This window comes from Aptenodytes forsteri, unplaced genomic scaffold (assembly GCF_000699145.1).
Source record: "Aptenodytes forsteri isolate BGI_AS27 unplaced genomic scaffold, ASM69914v1 Scaffold323, whole genome shotgun sequence".
NCBI classification, from domain to species: domain Eukaryota; kingdom Metazoa; phylum Chordata; class Aves; order Sphenisciformes; family Spheniscidae; genus Aptenodytes; species Aptenodytes forsteri.
Genome location: NW_008795323.1, coordinates 1,639,439 through 1,656,548, shown reverse-complemented (window position 1 = coordinate 1,656,548; position 17,110 = coordinate 1,639,439). Strand labels below are relative to the sequence as shown.

At 42.5% G+C, this 17,110-nt stretch overlaps 2 protein-coding genes across 2 annotated transcripts; one reads left to right on the top strand and one right to left on the bottom strand.

Annotated features, from left to right (window-relative positions):
- The first annotated feature begins 728 nt into the window (after positions 1 to 728).
- On the top strand, positions 729 to 13,801 carry RNF10 (ring finger protein 10). Its single transcript, XM_009280017.2, has 16 exons — positions 729 to 926; positions 1,904 to 2,103; positions 3,141 to 3,231; positions 4,266 to 4,450; positions 4,530 to 4,666; positions 6,241 to 6,401; positions 6,974 to 7,102; positions 7,258 to 7,516; positions 7,746 to 7,879; positions 8,977 to 9,094; positions 9,440 to 9,541; positions 10,044 to 10,178; positions 10,959 to 11,056; positions 11,286 to 11,346; positions 11,505 to 11,663; positions 12,587 to 13,801. The coding sequence occupies exons 1-16, from the start codon at positions 852 to 854 to the stop codon at positions 12,661 to 12,663; spliced, it is 2,121 nt and encodes a 706-aa protein (XP_009278292.1). The 5' UTR covers positions 729 to 851; the 3' UTR covers positions 12,664 to 13,801.
- On the bottom strand, positions 13,412 to 16,937 carry POP5 (POP5 homolog, ribonuclease P/MRP subunit). Its single transcript, XM_009280018.1, has 5 exons — positions 16,906 to 16,937; positions 16,693 to 16,835; positions 16,423 to 16,572; positions 15,763 to 15,846; positions 13,412 to 15,588 (listed from the first exon to the last, which is right to left on the bottom strand). Exons 1-5 carry the CDS (start codon positions 16,923 to 16,925, stop codon positions 15,485 to 15,487), a joined length of 501 nt encoding a protein of 166 aa, XP_009278293.1. The 5' UTR covers positions 16,926 to 16,937; the 3' UTR covers positions 13,412 to 15,484.
- Positions 16,938 to 17,110: the final 173 nt, after the last annotated feature.

Here is a 17,110-nt window from a genome sequence, read left to right as displayed (position 1 = left end):
AAAACAGGCAATGGGGTCTTGCAAAGTGGGAGACTTCAAGACAAATGCAGGCAGCAGTATATTTATATAAGGGAACAATATATGATAAATTGTGTGTTTTCAGAAAATTGAATGAAAAAATGAACTAGTTGTTGTCAATTTTTGTAATGGGGCATGAAAAAGTGGTGTTGGTATTTATTGCTTAATGTACCAGGCAACACACTAATGTCTGGTGACGGCAATTCCAAATCTGGATAAAGAAAATTCAACCATTCTAATAAAAGATAAAGCACAGCAAATACATCCTTCTTTTATGCTCTTTGGCCAGTTCTTTGGGCAGTGATAGGAATGAAATAGTTTGGGTTGCTGGGGGGATTTGATGTCCTGATAAACACCAGCCTTTTAACCAGGGCCCAAGGCAGTGGCCAAGGTGAGCACGTCTCTGAGGCAAAGCTAGCTGAGGTGCAGTACATGTGGACAACTCTTGAGGCTGCTGATCTGTCTTGTTTTTCCTTCTTTTATGCTCTTTGGCCAGTTCTTTGGGCAGTGATAGGAATGAAATAGTTTGGGTTGCTGGGGGGATTTGATGTCCTGATAAACACCAGCCTTTTAACCAGGGCCCAAGGCAGTGGCCAAGGTGAGCACGTCTCTGAGGCAAAGCGGTGCAGGGTGCAGTACATGTGGACAACTCTTGAGGCTGCTGATCTGATTCTTGTTTTTTTTTTTTTCTTTTTTTTCTTTCAGATGGAAAGAATGCGAATGGATCCAAACAGCGTTATAATCGTAAAAGAGAAACTTCATATTCAAAAAATGAGAACTTTTCCAGTCAATCCCGTCGCTCCAATTCACAGAAAAGCAAAGCTTTTAACAAGATGCCCCCCCAAAGGGGAGGTAGCGGCGGAAATGGCAAACTTTTTAGCTCTTGTAATGGTGGAAGACGAGATGAGGTGAGAATTGTAATGCCATGCTTCCAAGGCCTTCTTTCTTGGGACGAGAGGATCACTCTGACCTGCCTAGATAGGTCTTCTGTGTTCAGCTCCTGGGCTGGGAAGGGGAAGAGCGATAAGAGGTGCTAACATCGTTGAGATGCCAGAGTGAGTGTGAGCGGAACAACTTGGCAACAACAGAAGAGGAGTGCTCTCTGCTCTGAGAGACTTGCAATAAAAAATACCATCTGAGGAATGGGTACTTAGACAGGCCATATACATATCTCATGAAACAGAGGTCCTTCATGAAAATATCTAGTGATGCAATTTCTAGCTTTTAAGTCTGGGGTGATTGTGTCTAACCACTTCAGTGTACAAATTTGCATGTGATAGTGGTATTGGGAAAGTAATCGTATTAGCCTTGGTGACATCAAGATGGAGTAAAACCAGACTGAGGCTTTTATGCTGATGTGGGTCTAAATACTGTAGATGATTCATGGGTTTTCATTGATACTCTGATTTTTCAGTTTTGGTGGATGAGCAACACTGCTTACCTAAATTGCTGACTCTGTCAAAACTCACCTGCTGTGTCTGTTGAATTCTTACTCTTTGCTTCATTGTATGAAAACTATAACCAAAACAAGTACAACCTGTGCAAATAGTAATCAGACTTGTATTACTGGCTGTCTGAAAGAATATTGTCAGGATTCAAACAACTTTCTTCTGTTATTAACCTTGACTGCTAGGTTTTGCCAGCTTTTACTTGTCCTTATGTGGGTGGTTTTTCAGTGTGGGGTAAGACCACTCAGTTCTAACTTTCAGGTTCTCATGCACTTCTAATGCTGCACTACTTGATTTGCAGAACTGGAATGGGAGAAGGTGAGTGAGTGGATGCTGTGTATTCTGTACATAATCACTGATGGGGCCTGGGTATCAACTTGTACTGATGCTTTTGCAGTAAATTCTAGCAAGTTCTAACAAATGCTGTTGTTTCTTAGGTAGCAGAGGCTCAGCGGGCAGAGTTCAGCCCTGCCCAATTCTCTGGTCCCAAGAAGATTAATCTGAACCACTTACTGAACTTCACTTTTGAACCCCGTGGCCAAGCAGGCCATTTTGATGGGAATGGACATGGCAACTGGGGGAAAAGGAACAAGTGGGGACATAAGCCTTTCAACAAGGAGCTCTTCCTACAGGCCAAGTGAGTGGAAGACCAGCAGGGCTCTTAGACTTCTACAGAGGCACTGAGCTGTAAGGGCTGATCAGCCAGGGAATTGTGTTTGACTTTGACTACTTGTATTGACTTTTCCAGGGTGAAGTTACCTCTCCGTAGTGTTTTTAGTGGTAATGACTATACTTGAAAGGGATAAAAATATATCAAGTTGTCATCTTTACCTATTTACAAGGTACCTGATGGAGTGAGTCCTTTCCATACAAACCAATTAGTCTTCTGCTCTAATTTTCTAGCATCGCTTGTGGAATATGACACTCCATTTGGGAAGACGTATGTAGTTCCCTTACGGAAGACAGTTGTTTTTCAAAAAAATAGTATGTTGAAATGGTAGGGGTAGCAGTTGCTGGATGAAAGCTAATCTGAATTTATAAGCCCCAGAAGCAATTACTCATATGGGTCTTAGTTCTTAAACTGCTGATTATTTCACAGGCCCTTAGGTATGTAGTGTAATCCAAATGATGATCAGTATAGTAATCCAGCAGCAGAATTGCTTTTGACTGGAAATAATGGTCACTTTCACCGGAATTTGAAGTGTGTTCAGGACTTCCTGTATCTGGTCATGTTAAAGATAATAAAAACTATTTTCAGCATCGATGCTTCTGACTTTTTCCCTATTGTTTTGTGGCTTATTGTAGTGAAAGCTATTTGCGGGAACCCCAGTATTTCTAGTTTTTGTGAGCATTTTTTTTCTACTTGTGGTTTCCCTGTTTTTTAATAGATCCCCAATGGAGCTGGCTGTTTCTTACACGTTTCTGGAAAACCACTCTGCCTGGCTCATTCTGTCATTAGTATGTGGTGTTGTGTCTAACTGAGACTAGACGCACCTGTATTCTGGAAATCTGGTTGTGAATTGAACTCTTTTGGGTTTTGTTGGTAGAAATTACTGACTGCATCTGGCAGTTTTCTGCTGGACAAAGAAGCAGCTCAGAGAATCCTATAGGATAGTTCTCAAAGAATTTTTAGAAACAACTGAGTGGGTCATCTGTCTCTTTGCCTTTCCCCAGCTGCCAGTTTGTTGTCTCTGAAGAACAGGACTACACAGTCCACTTTGCTGATCCAGATACCTTGGTCAACTGGGACTTTGTGGAGCAAGTGGTCAGTTGTGATGGGCTAGATTTTTTTTTTTCTCTTCTTCTTAAGAAGCTCAACCTGTCTTTAACTGCTTCTTTATCTCTGTGATGTTACGTAAAACTCAGCTGTTTTTGAGTTGAGGCCTCTTCTGTCACTCCCACAATACTGGGAAAGTTCTGTCATGGAATATATTATGAAATACTTTCATGACAGGAAAAGAGAAGTGCTAAAATCTATTAGGAAAATTAGCAGCTTCTTCTTGCTTTCGCAGATGGGAGCTCATCAAAAATAGTATCTGACATTCTGTAGACAGAGTCCTTGTGATCGAGATATTAACAGAAAACTTGGGCATGAGTCCATGGAAGAGGACTAGAGTGTAGAATTTTGAAGAATTATTCTGTGCATAGGTGGCCCATCTTGCCTAGCAACAAAATGGAAAATCTCTTGAGAACTGCGGTCAGAACTTTGGGTTGCCTCAAGTAGAAACTTATTATTTGCCAAGACTAGTCGTAGTGTATGGTGTAGCTGGAGAGGAGGTAGGCTTACTGTTACCTGATGCTACAAGAGAGCTGAAAAATCTAGGTGCTTGCTTGGCAGTTATGTCTCTGCAACATACAGATGCTAACAAAGTATCTGACTAAACTAGCATGTTCATGGAAATAGGTAAGTTCAGTCTCACAGTTAAACAGGGCTGCACAAGTCTGCTTGTGTAAGTGAAGCGACAGAGCTCATTTGCTGTCTTCTCAGTGTCTGAATTCAGATGATGAAGATGCTGCTAACTCTTAGAGATGATGAATACATGAGGGGAACCATGAGAAGAGTCACTTTTTTAATATCATTAGAGTAGAAATAACAGATGGGTAGCTTTGAAGGTTATTCCATGTGCAGTCTGAAGGTGTTACTTAGTTCACAGTGTACTTAGTTTCTTGGTAAATAAGCAGAGCCTAAAGAGCTGGAAGATTAATATGTTAGAGTAGATCTTACAGGTGGCTTATTCTGTAGCACAGGAACTGATTTCCAAGTCTAAAACTTGTACTGTTCTTCTCGTGCCATTTCAGCGAATTTGTAGCCATGAAGTGCCCTCTTGCCCGATATGTCTGTACCCACCAACCGCAGCAAAGATCACCCGCTGTGGGCATATCTTTTGTTGGGCATGTATCCTTCACTATCTCTCCTTGAGTGAAAAGACCTGGAGTAAATGTCCTATTTGTTATGGCTCTGTTCACAAGAAAGATCTCAAGAGGTGAGACTTGATATTTATTAAATGATGTATCTTTTTGAAATGTTATTTTTACCCTACTAACCTCCTCCTTACATTGCAGTGTTGTTGCTATGGAAACACGTCAATATGCAATTGGTGATATCATTACGATGCAACTTATGAGAAGAGAGAAAGGTGTTCTGATAGCACTGCCCAAATCTCAATGGATGAATGTGGTGCAGCCTGTTTACATCGGAGGTGAGTGTATCCGAGTACTGGTGGTTGGCATCCTGCTCCTAAGCGTGACTAGGACTTGTGCAGAGAGGATTTACCATGGCAATGCCATGCTGTCACCTTAAAATAAACCAGACTACAAAACATGGGATTTAGCAGCTGAAAACCTTAATGACCACATATTAATAATAAGCTTTCTACCCACATTTTGTTTTTTGTAAGGCTTTAACTTGTGTGCTGTTTCCCTTCAAGTTACTGCACTGCAGACTCCTGCCTTCTCAATCGTTGGTATTAGTTTGATGTGTGTTTTGTATCAATGACCACAAGTCATTGGTGTGACTCTTGCTGCTTTTGTTGGCTCCTCAGTGTCCTTAACTCTTTTTTTCCTCCTGGCTTCTCATTATACAGCTTAGCAAAAATAACTGTCTCTGTGTCTAAACTATTTCAAGGATGTAATCTTCAACAAGGTTTTCATCATCTTCACTTATCAACTAAAATCTGTGAATGATATGAGAAAATAATCAAAATCATTGCAAACCTATTCCAAACATCTGTTGCCTGACTTCTTCAGTTTTCTCCAGTCAAATAATGTGACTTAACACATCATCATCTTATCTGTTAGTATCACAAAAAATTTGTGACTAAAGAAATAATTTTACTTAACATTGCTGTTTTGTGGGCTGTCTTGGCCCACTTCATTTTGCAGTCATATTTATGAAAGGCTGCGTGCATTTAAGCTCTCTGTAAAAAGTCAAGTCTCCTAACACATGATGCATATCCAGCATGCAGGGTGTGTGCGTACGTGTTTCTCAGTATTTGAAAGTAAAGGACTTCAAATCCTTTCATAAAACAAACAAAAGAACAAATAGGGATTTGAGATCATTCTAAACCCAGGAAATTCAGCATTAACTTGGTGTTCTGTAGACAAGGTCGGACCCTTGGGGAGCAGTGAATATAGGGACTGTGCTAGTATGTGATGCTATCTATGGTTGCTGTAAAGTTTATAGTTAAGATAAGCTCTCTAGTAACAAAGAAGACTACCTTTTGCTAAACTTGCAATTCTTTAGCTTACTATTTCTGCTGTGCTTCTTGTAAAATCCTCATAATGTTTTGTATGGATTTTTAATACATACAGGCTTATGAACTAATTTGAGCCAAAACAGAGGTCACTTTTGCAGAACTTTCCAGTTGCAGTATTTTTGAGTATATAGAGAAGAGGAAGAAGCTGCAGACAGCAGTGTTTTAGGAAGTTTTGACCACTTAAGGCTTCTCAAAGGTGGTGCTTCCACAGCATAGATGTTTAGACTTGATTTTTTTTGATGTGTAGCAACTGAGTGGTGAAGTGGCGGGTTGAAAGTGGCAGATAAACTGCTGTGTGTGGGAGATGTGTGTAGCAGAGCAGGTATGTGGCACCAGCTTGTGTCATCAATGATATAATGGTAATATGCGGGGTCTGTATCAAACTCTTGCTAAGTATTGTCCGCCCTGGGGTGGATTAACTCACAAAACTGAGCAGTAACAAAACTTCAGAAGAAACAGCAGTCCAAACTGGTGCCTCTACATGCGGATATTAATGATCTGGTGCTCATTCTGTTCAGATGACCAGCACAGTCAGTATTCAAAACTACTTCTGGCATCCAGGGAGCAGGTCTTGCAGCTGGTGATTCTGGAGGAGAAAGCGGCATTACTAAAACAGTATGAGGAAGAAAAACATACCCCAGAGGCTTGCTTTATTGAGGCAGCTATCCAGGAACTGAAGGTGAGAACCTCTTTGGAGGCTTTTAGTAACTTTATTTTTAAGAGTATGTTGAGTGCTGAGCATCTATGTTCTGCTGCATAAGTCGTTGTGTGTGATTATTCTGGTCTCCACGTTGTACATACTAGCAAGGTGGTGATGTTTGCTGCTAGAATAGCATTATAAGTCTTGGAGGAGACTATAGCCTTTGGACCCCATGTATCTGGTGTGATGTTCAAGATAACAGAACACAATGCTTTTTACGGAATGGTATTCCTTCCATAGATGTAAAGGAGTTCTGCTTTCAAAGGAAGATGTGTTTCCCTTTCAGGTCCAGCAATTTCTGGGATAATTTCTATCGGGCAGACATGAGCAAACCTGTAGAATATTCCTTTTCAAAGCCTTTAGGCATCCTACAATGGATGTGCTTTCCAGTAACAAGAAGGAGAGGACTACTTCTTGTCCTTCAAGGGTCACTCTTTGTTACAGATGAATTAGAAAACCTGAAGTATAGGACAAGGCTAAAAATAACTATGGTGATGGTCTCCTGGCTTAAATAGGAAATTGAAACTTGTTCTCTTTTGGATGACCTGTAGGAGCGAGAAACAGCACTCTCTGCTGACCAGGATAAAAACAATGGCATTGCTGGAATCAGTGCAGCTGTGGAAGAACTGGTCCTAGAAAGCTCCAAGGCTGGGGAGCCTGCAGTTTCCCAAGAGAAAAAGGTGGGTGGCAACTCTGCTCTGGCAGATCCTGTTAATACTTAATTCTGCCACTTTACACTGCATTGTATGGTGAACTGGTGCCAAAGATTTTTGCAGAAATGGTATCTTTTAAAGGAGGTGATGTAGTCCTAACTGTATGCTCTCTGCTGTGATAGTGTGGTGTGGAATATCTCTCTGCATTTGATGAGGAGCTTGTGGAGCCTTGCTCTGATCTGGCAAGTTCCTTTTCGCCTCCTGTGGAAGCAGAAGAGGCAGTGCTGGATGAAGAGGAAGTACCTGAGGTGGACACTGTAGGGGAACCTGATATGAACACTACAGAAGAACCAAATCCAGCTGAAACAAGCTACCAAGAATCTAAAGATACAACTAGCAGTGGACATCTTAGCAACTCTCCTTTTTACTATTTCTATCAAGGTCAGTGCAATGAAATCTTGGAATCATGGGGGCAGAGATGCCTCCTTTGGGATCCTTCTTGAGGAAGATGTTTGTCACTTCATTAGATGCAGCTAACCCCTGTGAAATAAAAGTCCCACAGAGACTCAGGAAGGAGCTTTAATTTTATTACTGGAGAATGTACTGAGGTGGGGAGAGGGGTATTGAAAATTAACAGGCAAAGAACAAGTGATGATACCTTATCTTACAGCGGAGGATGGACAGTGTATGTATCTTCACCCTGTGAATGTTCGATGTCTTGTTCGTGAATACGGCAGCTTGGAGAAGAGTCCAGAGAAGATAACTGCAGCTGTAGTGGAGATAACTGGCTACTCAATGACAGAGGTAGTTATTTTATCTTCTTACTAATTAAGAAGATTAGTAGGATTAGGCCCTTGTTTTAGCAGATTGATCATTGTGGCTGACAGATGAGACTTGTTTCTCTTCATTAGTAAGAAATAATAACTATGAACGGGTAGGCATGCTAATCTGTGAAGGGTATCTGTGTAAGGTGCAGTACCTTATGTTGCTTTTGATAAGTAGGCTGCAGTCTAGCTTTTTTTTTTTTCAAGAAGGTAGGAAATTCTAGGAGTAAGAGAATTGCAAGCTTAAGATCGGTTTGTTGTTAAAGCTGTCTTAAAAAAAGTAAATTCTTTTCTCATACAAGACGGTAGCTTGAACTAGACAGATTATCTTTCTCAACCTGAAGAAGTGTTCTGCCTCTGTCTTGAGCTAACAGTTGTTTCTGAGCATCAAGGGTAGAGGTGGGATGTTACAAAAATAAAGAGGATGGAAAGAAGCTTCAGTGTTTGAGATAGAGTGAAAGTGCTTAAGGCACTGAAGTTCTGGAAGGGGACATGGGTCTTGAATTCCTTTACCTCAGATAAAGACAACTGTAAGAATCGGCACGTGCAGTAACAACTATAGATAATTCTTAATTCATCTTTAAGAAAGGATATGCTCAAGTAAGAATGGATGCAGAGGTAGTAGGGAGTTGTCTTCAAGTTTTTCAGCCCTGCAAGGAAAAATACAAAACTCGGCTTGTTTCAGTCTAGCAAAGTGGTGGTCGTTGGTCCAGATAATTTAAGTGTAAAAGGCAAATTTGGTCCAGTGCAAAAACAATTGCGTCGGAAGACTGGTATTGTAGAATTTTCTTCCAGTGGTGTGAGTGAGAAGGGAGGAATAACAAGACAATCAGTAAGTGAGGTGGAGTCACTGCATCCAAATCAGATTATGATGTAGTTGGTGGAGATCTTGGAACATTTGGTTCTGACCCGGGGCATCCTTCATGTGTTTGTAGTTTATAAAGTGATTATTGTGTCACTGCTGCTATTTTTTTCCATTTGAATTTGATGAATGGTGGATGTTCTATCTCCATAAGCTATTCATTACTATGGCAGCCTCTAGACCTTGTTGTGATATGTCTGCTCTTTTTTTATCAGGATATAAGACAGCGTCATCGCTACCTCTGTCACTTGCCCCTCACCTGTGAGTTCAGCATTTGTGAACTGGCTCTGAAGCCACCCATCATCTCTAAGGAGACTTTAGACTTGTTTTCAGGTTGGTACTACCTTTATAGTAGGCTCTGTCATGTATCCGTCAGGGTGAAGGGGAAGTCGTTCTTATCTCTTAATGGCAGAAAAAAGAACATACATAGCAGCTTTACTCCTCTTGCACCAACTGTCTGATGACTACTAGACAGAACAACCCCAATTCACTGTTTTATAGACAACAATTATACAAAGAATAAAAAAGCCTGACTGCTTGGAAGAGCATATGTTGTTTGTAAGCATATTTTGTTACTAATGTGTTATAACTGAATACGTTGTTCTCAAAGCTGGAGAAAACATTGTCAAAGTATTGGTGTGGTTTTTTTTGATATCCAATGCTGTGCATTGCTCCTAGATGACCTTGAAAAGAGGAAACGTCTACGGCAGAAGAAAGCTCGTGATGAACGACGACGTGAACGCAGAATTGAGATAGAAGAAAACAAGAAACAGGGCAAATGTAAGTCGTGATTGAGTATAACTGGTGGATTTCCAGTCATCTTTAGTTGCTGAGCTGATTTCTTGAGCTATAGGATGAACTCTAAGGCCTTTAGTTTGTAGCGTGTACTTAGAACAAGATTACAAGGTATTAGAAACAACATCTGTAGAGTGAAAAATATAAGCTGGTTTAGTCAGGATGTTAAGTGTTATGCAATTGCTGCATACTTGCACATTATGGGAGAGACAGAGGGCATTCAAGGGCGCAGCTATCTCCATGGTGTATATAGCTCTCAGGATTCTTAATTTCTGTTTTTATAGCAATCACGATATAGAGTGAAAAGTGAAGAAGGAAAAAAAAATGCCTAGGAACTGCTTCCATCCAGCAGCAGGGCTTGTACTGGTCTCTAAAATAGAGGGTGGAAAGAAAATTGAGTTGGCACCTCCTAGACTCCTGAAACAACTTGCATATTGACAGTCCTCCCCCACATTGTGTAGTGCTTTAATTTAAAACCTCTTTCTAGATCCAGAGGTCCATATTGCTTTAGAGAATCTGCAGCAGTTCCCTGCTTTTACCTCTTGCCCCGGAGAAACTACCAGCATTGATCATCAGAGCTTCTGTCTGTCTCCTCTTGGCAGAAGCCCTGTGTTTCAGACAGGTGAGCATCTGGAAAAACACATCACACCTAGCTCTTGATCATTCTTTTGGGATCTACTGCTCAGGTCATCACGCTAAACTTTCTTAATACTGATCAAAGACTGCTTCTTTCCTAGATTGCCTATGAGATCATACACAAAAGGCTGACACAGCCAAGAAACATTCTGGTCCTTTGTCTGCTTTTTACTACCTCTACTTCAGTGACAATAGATCTGCACTGTAGTTACCCCATCTTTTAAGTCTTTGCTGAGTCAGAAGAAAAGAAAGGAAAAAGTTCCCCCAAAAGGGAAGAAAAGTGTGTATGCCAGGAAAACACTACTGGCATTTTTTTCTTTCTACCCTCTCCATCTTCCTCCACGTTATACTAAAATAAAACGTAGTTGCTGAGCACTCAGTTAGGTTGTTGTCCAGTGATGCTTTACCAAATGTTTTATCTTGCAGTTCATTAAAAAATATTAAATAGAAACTATTCTAAAATGTTTTTTGGGGAAAAAAAAAATCCCCCCAAAAAAACAAAACAAAAAACCCACACAACACCCCAAAATAAGCAAACAAAAAACCCCAAACAAAAAAAAACCCCAAACTTTAAATCTTCCTTAAATAAAAAGATTGAGGAAATTTGAGAGGTCCCACTGTGTGACTAATGGATGGAACTGATGAGATAAAAATGGTTAATTACATAAGATAATAAAACTTTATTTCTGTTTCATCCTGATAAGCAGCATAATGAGTGCCTTTGCCAAATGCAACTGGCTTTAATTATCTGCTGCTTTCTCTGTAGAGTCTATTCCAACTCCACTGTCACCTGCTGCTAGCCAGGTCAGCCCGTTGCTCTGTGGGAGTTTAGAAGAAGAGTCTCCCTTCCCTTCCTTTGCCCAGGTAAGCCATGCAGCAGAGTAAATCTTGTCAGAATTACTTGTGTCTTTAGTTGGGGATTAGTCTGAGAACACAATTGCTTCCCCCACAAAAACAATGTGGGATAAATCTTATGGAGACAACATAGGGTTTGAGTGCTTGAAGGGGTTCCTAGATTTTCCTGCCACTTAGGGGATATGCAGCATTGTTCTAGTACATGGGATTTAATCATATCTTACAACTTTTTTGATAGATGTTGAGAGTTGGAAAAGCAAAACCAGAAACATGGCCCAAACCTGCTCCAAAGACAAGAGGTAAGAAAATTCGGTATTACTACTTCAGGTTCTTTACCATGCATCTAAATCTACGAAATCTTGTAACTTCACAAGAAACATCTGGAGTGTGGAGGGGCATTTGCACTGTGAAAGTTTTATACAGCCTTCTGCCTCTCAAGGCCCTTTCCCTCTTTCAGATGAGAACACTCTGGCACTCCCTGTGCCAGTGGATAGTGATGGAGAAAGTGACAGCTCTGACCGCATACCTGTGCCCAGCTTCCAGAATTCCTTCAGCCAAGCTATTGAGGCAGCTCTCCTGAAACTGGACAAACCGTCCACAGCTGATCACTTATCAGGTAAAAGGCGGGGGGAAGGCATGAAAAATTTCTGAAGGGAAATACTCAATATTTTCACTTTCTTCTCCTGGGAGAAGTGAGAGCAGCAATTTTGGGGACCAAAAATTGGCCGCAGAACAGTTCTGAAAATTGTCAGGTTGTGGTTTCTGAGCAGCTTGACTAGGGCTTCTGTTAGCTTAAAGCAGGTCTCTTAGTGGGAGCTGAGATCTCCAACTAGGAAAGAATCCCATTAGGACAAAGATGGCTTTTGACAATCATGTTTGCCATGTCTCTACCGGAACTTAATTTAAGCTTTATCTCAAGGAAGTTCAGGTTATGCACTTTTAAACTAAAAATACCTGAGCTGCTGAACTACCACTAAATTTGACCAAAATGTCAAGGTAACTGCTAGCTGAAATTTCAAATTAGGGAATCTGGAACAAATTGAGATGAACTTAAACCCCCAAGCCTGGTGCTGGCTGATCAAACTCAATTATAATGCTCAGTTCTGATGTTTAGCTTTGGCTTCTGTTTGGAGACTACACTGAATGATGGAAAGAGTTGGATGGGAGGGCCTGGGAGTTTCAGTGAAATTGAGTATCAGCTCCAGTTGTAGTGTTGGACATGGATGAAAGCAATACTTGTCTGAAAGGCAAACTGCTGCACGCTTGCAGTCCTGGGATCTGCTGTTGCAACAGAGAGTTCTAAAGCCAACTTTAGAATCAGTTAGGCATGTTTATAGGTGTGTTTTAGGTGTGATGGAGTCTCCCTTAGTTTGTCTGCAGTAATTTTTTTGTAAAATTAAACTACTTGGTGCTCAGTGAGTTGATAGGAAGTGTCACGGACCAATAGAAGTCATTTAGGCTAGGGAATACCATTTATCATTTCTGTGTGATGTTCCTGTTCCATGAGAAGAATGACAGTATCATTTTAATTCTTCACAGAGGAAAAGGGAGGCAAGAAAAGAAAGAAACAGAAGCAGAAGCTATTGTTCAGCACCTCTGTTGTTCACACAAAGTGATTCTGCTATTCAAGAGAAGTTTCCTCTCCTGGTTTTCTTTTCATTTTGCTTTGTTTTGCTGCTATAGTTTAAATATTTAAATTTGAACAGACTAAACTTGTGTTTCCAGGGCTTCTAGGGGGTTCAGGAGGAAACCATGACAGTATATGTTGAAGTAAGATCTTTTTGATTCCAACTGCTTAATCAGTTTATACTGAAACAAAGTTTTGAAAGAAACAACCCAGAGACAAATCAGCCAAGGCTTCTAGTCTGTGCCAAGTTGGTTCTTTTGGCCTAATAAGCAGTATGAAAGTCTTTACAGCTGCATGGCACTGCCAGAATACTGCAATATTACCTAAGTGAAGAGGCAGAGGGCCTTTATTTCCCTAGAAGTATTCATGGGCAGAAGTCCATCTGACTGTGACAGTAGTGCTGTTTCAGTAAAGCTGTCAAACTGCTCTCTTGAGAAACTGGTTTCCGCTGCACTGGAAATGGGCAAAAGAGCTTCCTGGCTTTAGAGTGTTAGCTGCTATATCTGTTCTTTTTCTAAAGAGCAAGAATTCCTCCTGTTCTCCTGTCTTGGAAAGATTTAAAGCTGAGGTGAGTGTAAAGCAGAACTTGGCTACTTGGTTTTGAAGTGACTCTTGATGAATTTGTGTATTTCAAAATGCGTACTGGCACTAGTGGTAGAAGGAACCTCCTGGCTTCTTTCAGTTGTTCAACTCTGTTTTACTGTGGGTGAGTGAGGCTGCTAATTTTATTTTTTTTTCCCAACCATGGGCTACGCATTCTTTGTAACCTGATCATCTAGAATAAACACTCCACCCTAGGGCTCTTGGTAACTACCTGAATGATGTTTTGACACTGGCTGCTCTTGAATTGGAAGAACAACTGATAGCTGGAGTCTGTAGATAACTTTTATCCCCCAGCAAAAAACTGGGGTCTCTTGTACTGGGATAAGGGCCTGTATCCGCTTGGTTCTGGGATGTAAGTTGATCTGCACTAAGCACCTCAGGCTATAAACATGCCTCTTCTGGACCCCTCCCCGCTCTTTCTTTGGGTGGTCACATTCTGCACTGCTTGTGGTTTGATTTGAGCAAATGAATTAAGTGGTGTGGATTTTGTTGAATAAAATGAACTATAGGTGTAATGTACCAGTCAAGGCCAACAGTTGCAATAAATCATACGCACACGCACTTACAGTGCTGCACACTTCCTGAGCTATACCTGAACTGTCATATCAACGTGGAGCACAATACCACTTAGTTGCACAGAGTCAAATCTTACCTTCCTACTGACAGAATTCATGCCGGGGAGCTGGCGCTAACTTACAGTGCAAGACTGACGGGTGCCTTCTGTTATCTTCAGCCCTGCCTGCACCAGTGGCCTGCCTGCATTTGCACAGGCTTTAAAAAGTTGATGTGCTCTCTCCCTCCGACACTGTGACTCATCTGAGCAAGGAAGCGTGTGTTTGAGACCTCTGGAGTCAGGTGTTCTAACACCACTGGTAAAGCCATTGGTTGTGTCCCTATTTAGAAAGTTCATGTCAATACATCGATGCTTGATTTCAAAGCAATAGGCTCCATATTATACAAGTGCTTCCTCGAGGCACTTAAGCGTGTGCGTGTGGGAAGCTAGTACCAACAAGTATACTTCACAAAGCTCTGTATGCGGCTGTAAACCAGAAAGAAGGGGGAGAGGGGGGACGTAAAGAATACTTCAACTGCTGCAGGAGGATGGAGGAAACACTTGCAAAACATTCTTTGAAAGCAGCTTGACTTCATGCTTGGTCACAATTAACTACACCTGATGGAAAGACAGTACAGCTTGTCAAGAGAGTGCAAAGAAACTAAGCCAAGATGCCTGAAAGTGGTAACACATCTTGCTTTATGTGCACATTGGAAAATTATTGGTGAGGGCAGAGAAAGCAACTAAGAAAGATTCAAGCATGCAGCTAACTGCGTTCACAGTACTATTGTTTCCGAATTGTAATAGTCATTTTAAGCCATGGAACAGGAGTAACTACTTGGTGTCTAACCAGTATCTGTTGTGTTCTATTATCTCTGCACATTTATAGTCAACTTTTCTTTGCATTGGGAAGAGAGACAGAATAGCTGGAGCTGGTGTAGCTCACCTCCACATCTCGCAGGCACTAGAACAAGTAAGGGAAGCGATGTGGGCAAGGAAGACTGTCCCTTCTGCAGGAGCAGTCTCCCCAGGGCAGCATCTTCAAGCTGTATCTTGTTTTCCTATGGATTCAAGAGATAATACCAGCAACACACTACTTTCCTGTAACTGATCGGTGTAAACTTAATAAATATCTAAGCAGTACTTGTACCTATGAGTTTTATAATGGGTCGGATGGAGTTGAGCCTTACAGCTCTACCTTGCGTTCCCTGTAATCTCTGCTCCTGTGTACACAACTGGTGCTTTTGTGACTCAAAACAATGGACAGCCCTATGGATAACAGGTGCACTTGAAGATAAGGTAAAAAACAGTAAGATGTTAATGCTTTTTCTGTACTCGAGGAGAATAACTACATTCCTTGTCCATGCCAACTGCCTAAAGCTCACTTCTACCTCAGCATGAAGATCACATTGAGCTGCTACACTCCTTAGGAGTGCAGGTGGTTTTGACTCCTGGGGTGAAACAGGCAAGTAACCTACTTAAGTAAAACTGTATTTTTAAAAATTTATTTATTTAAGAACACTCAGAATGGGGGAATGAAGTCTAAATACAAACAGATGCCTTTTCTGTCCCCTGCTTTGCTTAACTCTGAAGATAACTGGTAACATCTTGATTACACAAGTACAGGACAGAGGTGAACAGTAACTAGTAACGTTCAGTCTGTCTCTGGGCCATCATCGTCTTCCTCATCTCCACTTTGAGAGTGCTCTTCTGTAAGGGAACAGCTCAACAAGGACTTCTGTATACACCGTCTTTCCTCTGCAATAAAGAGAGCAACAGAGGGTCATTACTTGATCTCTTCACATACACTGGAATATCCTCAACTTCTACAGGAACATTTCTCAGTTCAAGAATTCAGAAGTAGCCCAGCATATCCAACAAAACCCCCAGGAATTGAGTCTGCATTTTAGGAAAGTGGCTGGAGGAACTCACCTTCATTTGTACAGTTTTGCAACAACATCAGCAGCTGTCTTCTATTATACTGAATTAGAAATTTCTGACATGTTCTTATAGTACCTGTAGGAGTCACAAGAACAATATGTAACAATCTACAAAACCAAGTGTTTCAGAGCTGCTAGTGTATTTTCTGAACATCATTGTATCAAGCAACAGATGCCCCAGGCAACAACTTTACTAATGCAAGTGCTAAGAAGTGGCTGTAGACTTCATTTCCCCACTGTTGAGGTTAAGTGGTGGAATAATAATTTCTAACATGTAGTGTCCATTATTTGCCCCAAGTGGTTAATTTTCAGGACATGGATGATACTATACTTTGAAAATATATTTTTAAAAGAAAATAATGTAATGTAGTATTTGCTACTCTGGTTTTGTGTTAAATGTAATGAAGATTCAAGCAGAATTAATGAGGGTTTCAACAAAGAACTGCTGGTGCCTGTTTCTTATTTAGATCTGCTAGAAGCTTCCGAGTTAGTGACACATAAGATGGGGTCTCTCGCACCCACAGCAGTAAGATGGGGTTCTTCCATTTTAGCAGGCCTGGAAGGTACGATTAAGCTCCGCGGCCTCCCCCCCCCACCCCCAGGCACCAGAGACTCCGCACCCAGCACCGGGGCAGCTTAGGCAGCGGCTGACCTCCGACGTGCAAGGTGTTGAGGGAGCAGGGGTACCGCTGGTTCCGGCTCTCCAGCTGCCTCACGAAGGGGAGCGCGGAGCAGAGCAGCCTGTAGGAGTCCTTGCGGCACCGCAGGAGCACGGTCCCGGTGTAGGCGTTCAGGTACTTCACTGCGGGGGCACACGCGCACCGGTGAGCCCGGAACCCCGCGCCCCGGCCCTTCCCCGAGGAGCCCCCCCCTCACTCCCCCGAGGGGCCCGGGGAGGCGGGACAGCGCGTCCCGCCGGCACCTGTGAAGGAGATGGAGCAGCAGGCCAGGCCGTAGTCCCCGTGCACCCGCCCGACGGCGTCCCTGACGGCGAGGCCCACCGCGCGGTCCTCGATGCACTGCCGGCACCGCGGGTCCTCCGAGACCACCTCGCACAGCACGTACCTGCAGGAGAGCGCGGCGTCAGCGGCGCGGGACGGACCCGGCCCGACGGTGGCGGCGCCTCCGGCCTCACCTGTTCTTGAAGCGAACCATGGCGGCCGTGGCGCCCGAGCCGGACGGACGCTGCGCCTAGCCAATGGGCGAGGCGCCCCCGCGCACTGCAGCCAATCGTCGTCGTGCGGGGGCGGGGACAGAGGGAGAACCTCCCGCCCCGGCGTGGTCCCACCTTCCTTCATCAGCCGGCTGCGGAGCGTGCGCATGCGCTCCGCTTCTTCCCC

Excerpts from the sequence above, each read along its gene's own strand:
- POP5 (XM_009280018.1), bottom strand. The coding sequence starts at position 16,925 with ATGGTTCGCTTCAAGAACAG. Across the intron at positions 16,573-16,692 it reads CTGCTCCATCTCCTTCACAG|TGAAGTACCTGAACGCCTAC; the intron begins GTGCCGGCGGGA and ends GTGCCCCCGCAG. Across the intron at positions 15,589-15,762 it reads GCAAAACTGTACAAATGAAG|AGGAAAGACGGTGTATACAG; the intron begins GTGAGTTCCTCC and ends TCTTTATTGCAG.
- RNF10 (XM_009280017.2), top strand. The coding sequence starts at position 852 with ATGCCCCCCCAAAGGGGAGGTAGCGGCGGAAATGGCAAACTTTTTAGC. Across the intron at positions 2,104-3,140 it reads GAGCTCTTCCTACAGGCCAA|CTGCCAGTTTGTTGTCTCTG; the intron begins GTGAGTGGAAGA and ends GCCTTTCCCCAG. Across the intron at positions 7,880-8,976 it reads CTGGCTACTCAATGACAGAG|GATATAAGACAGCGTCATCG; the intron begins GTAGTTATTTTA and ends TTTTTTTATCAG.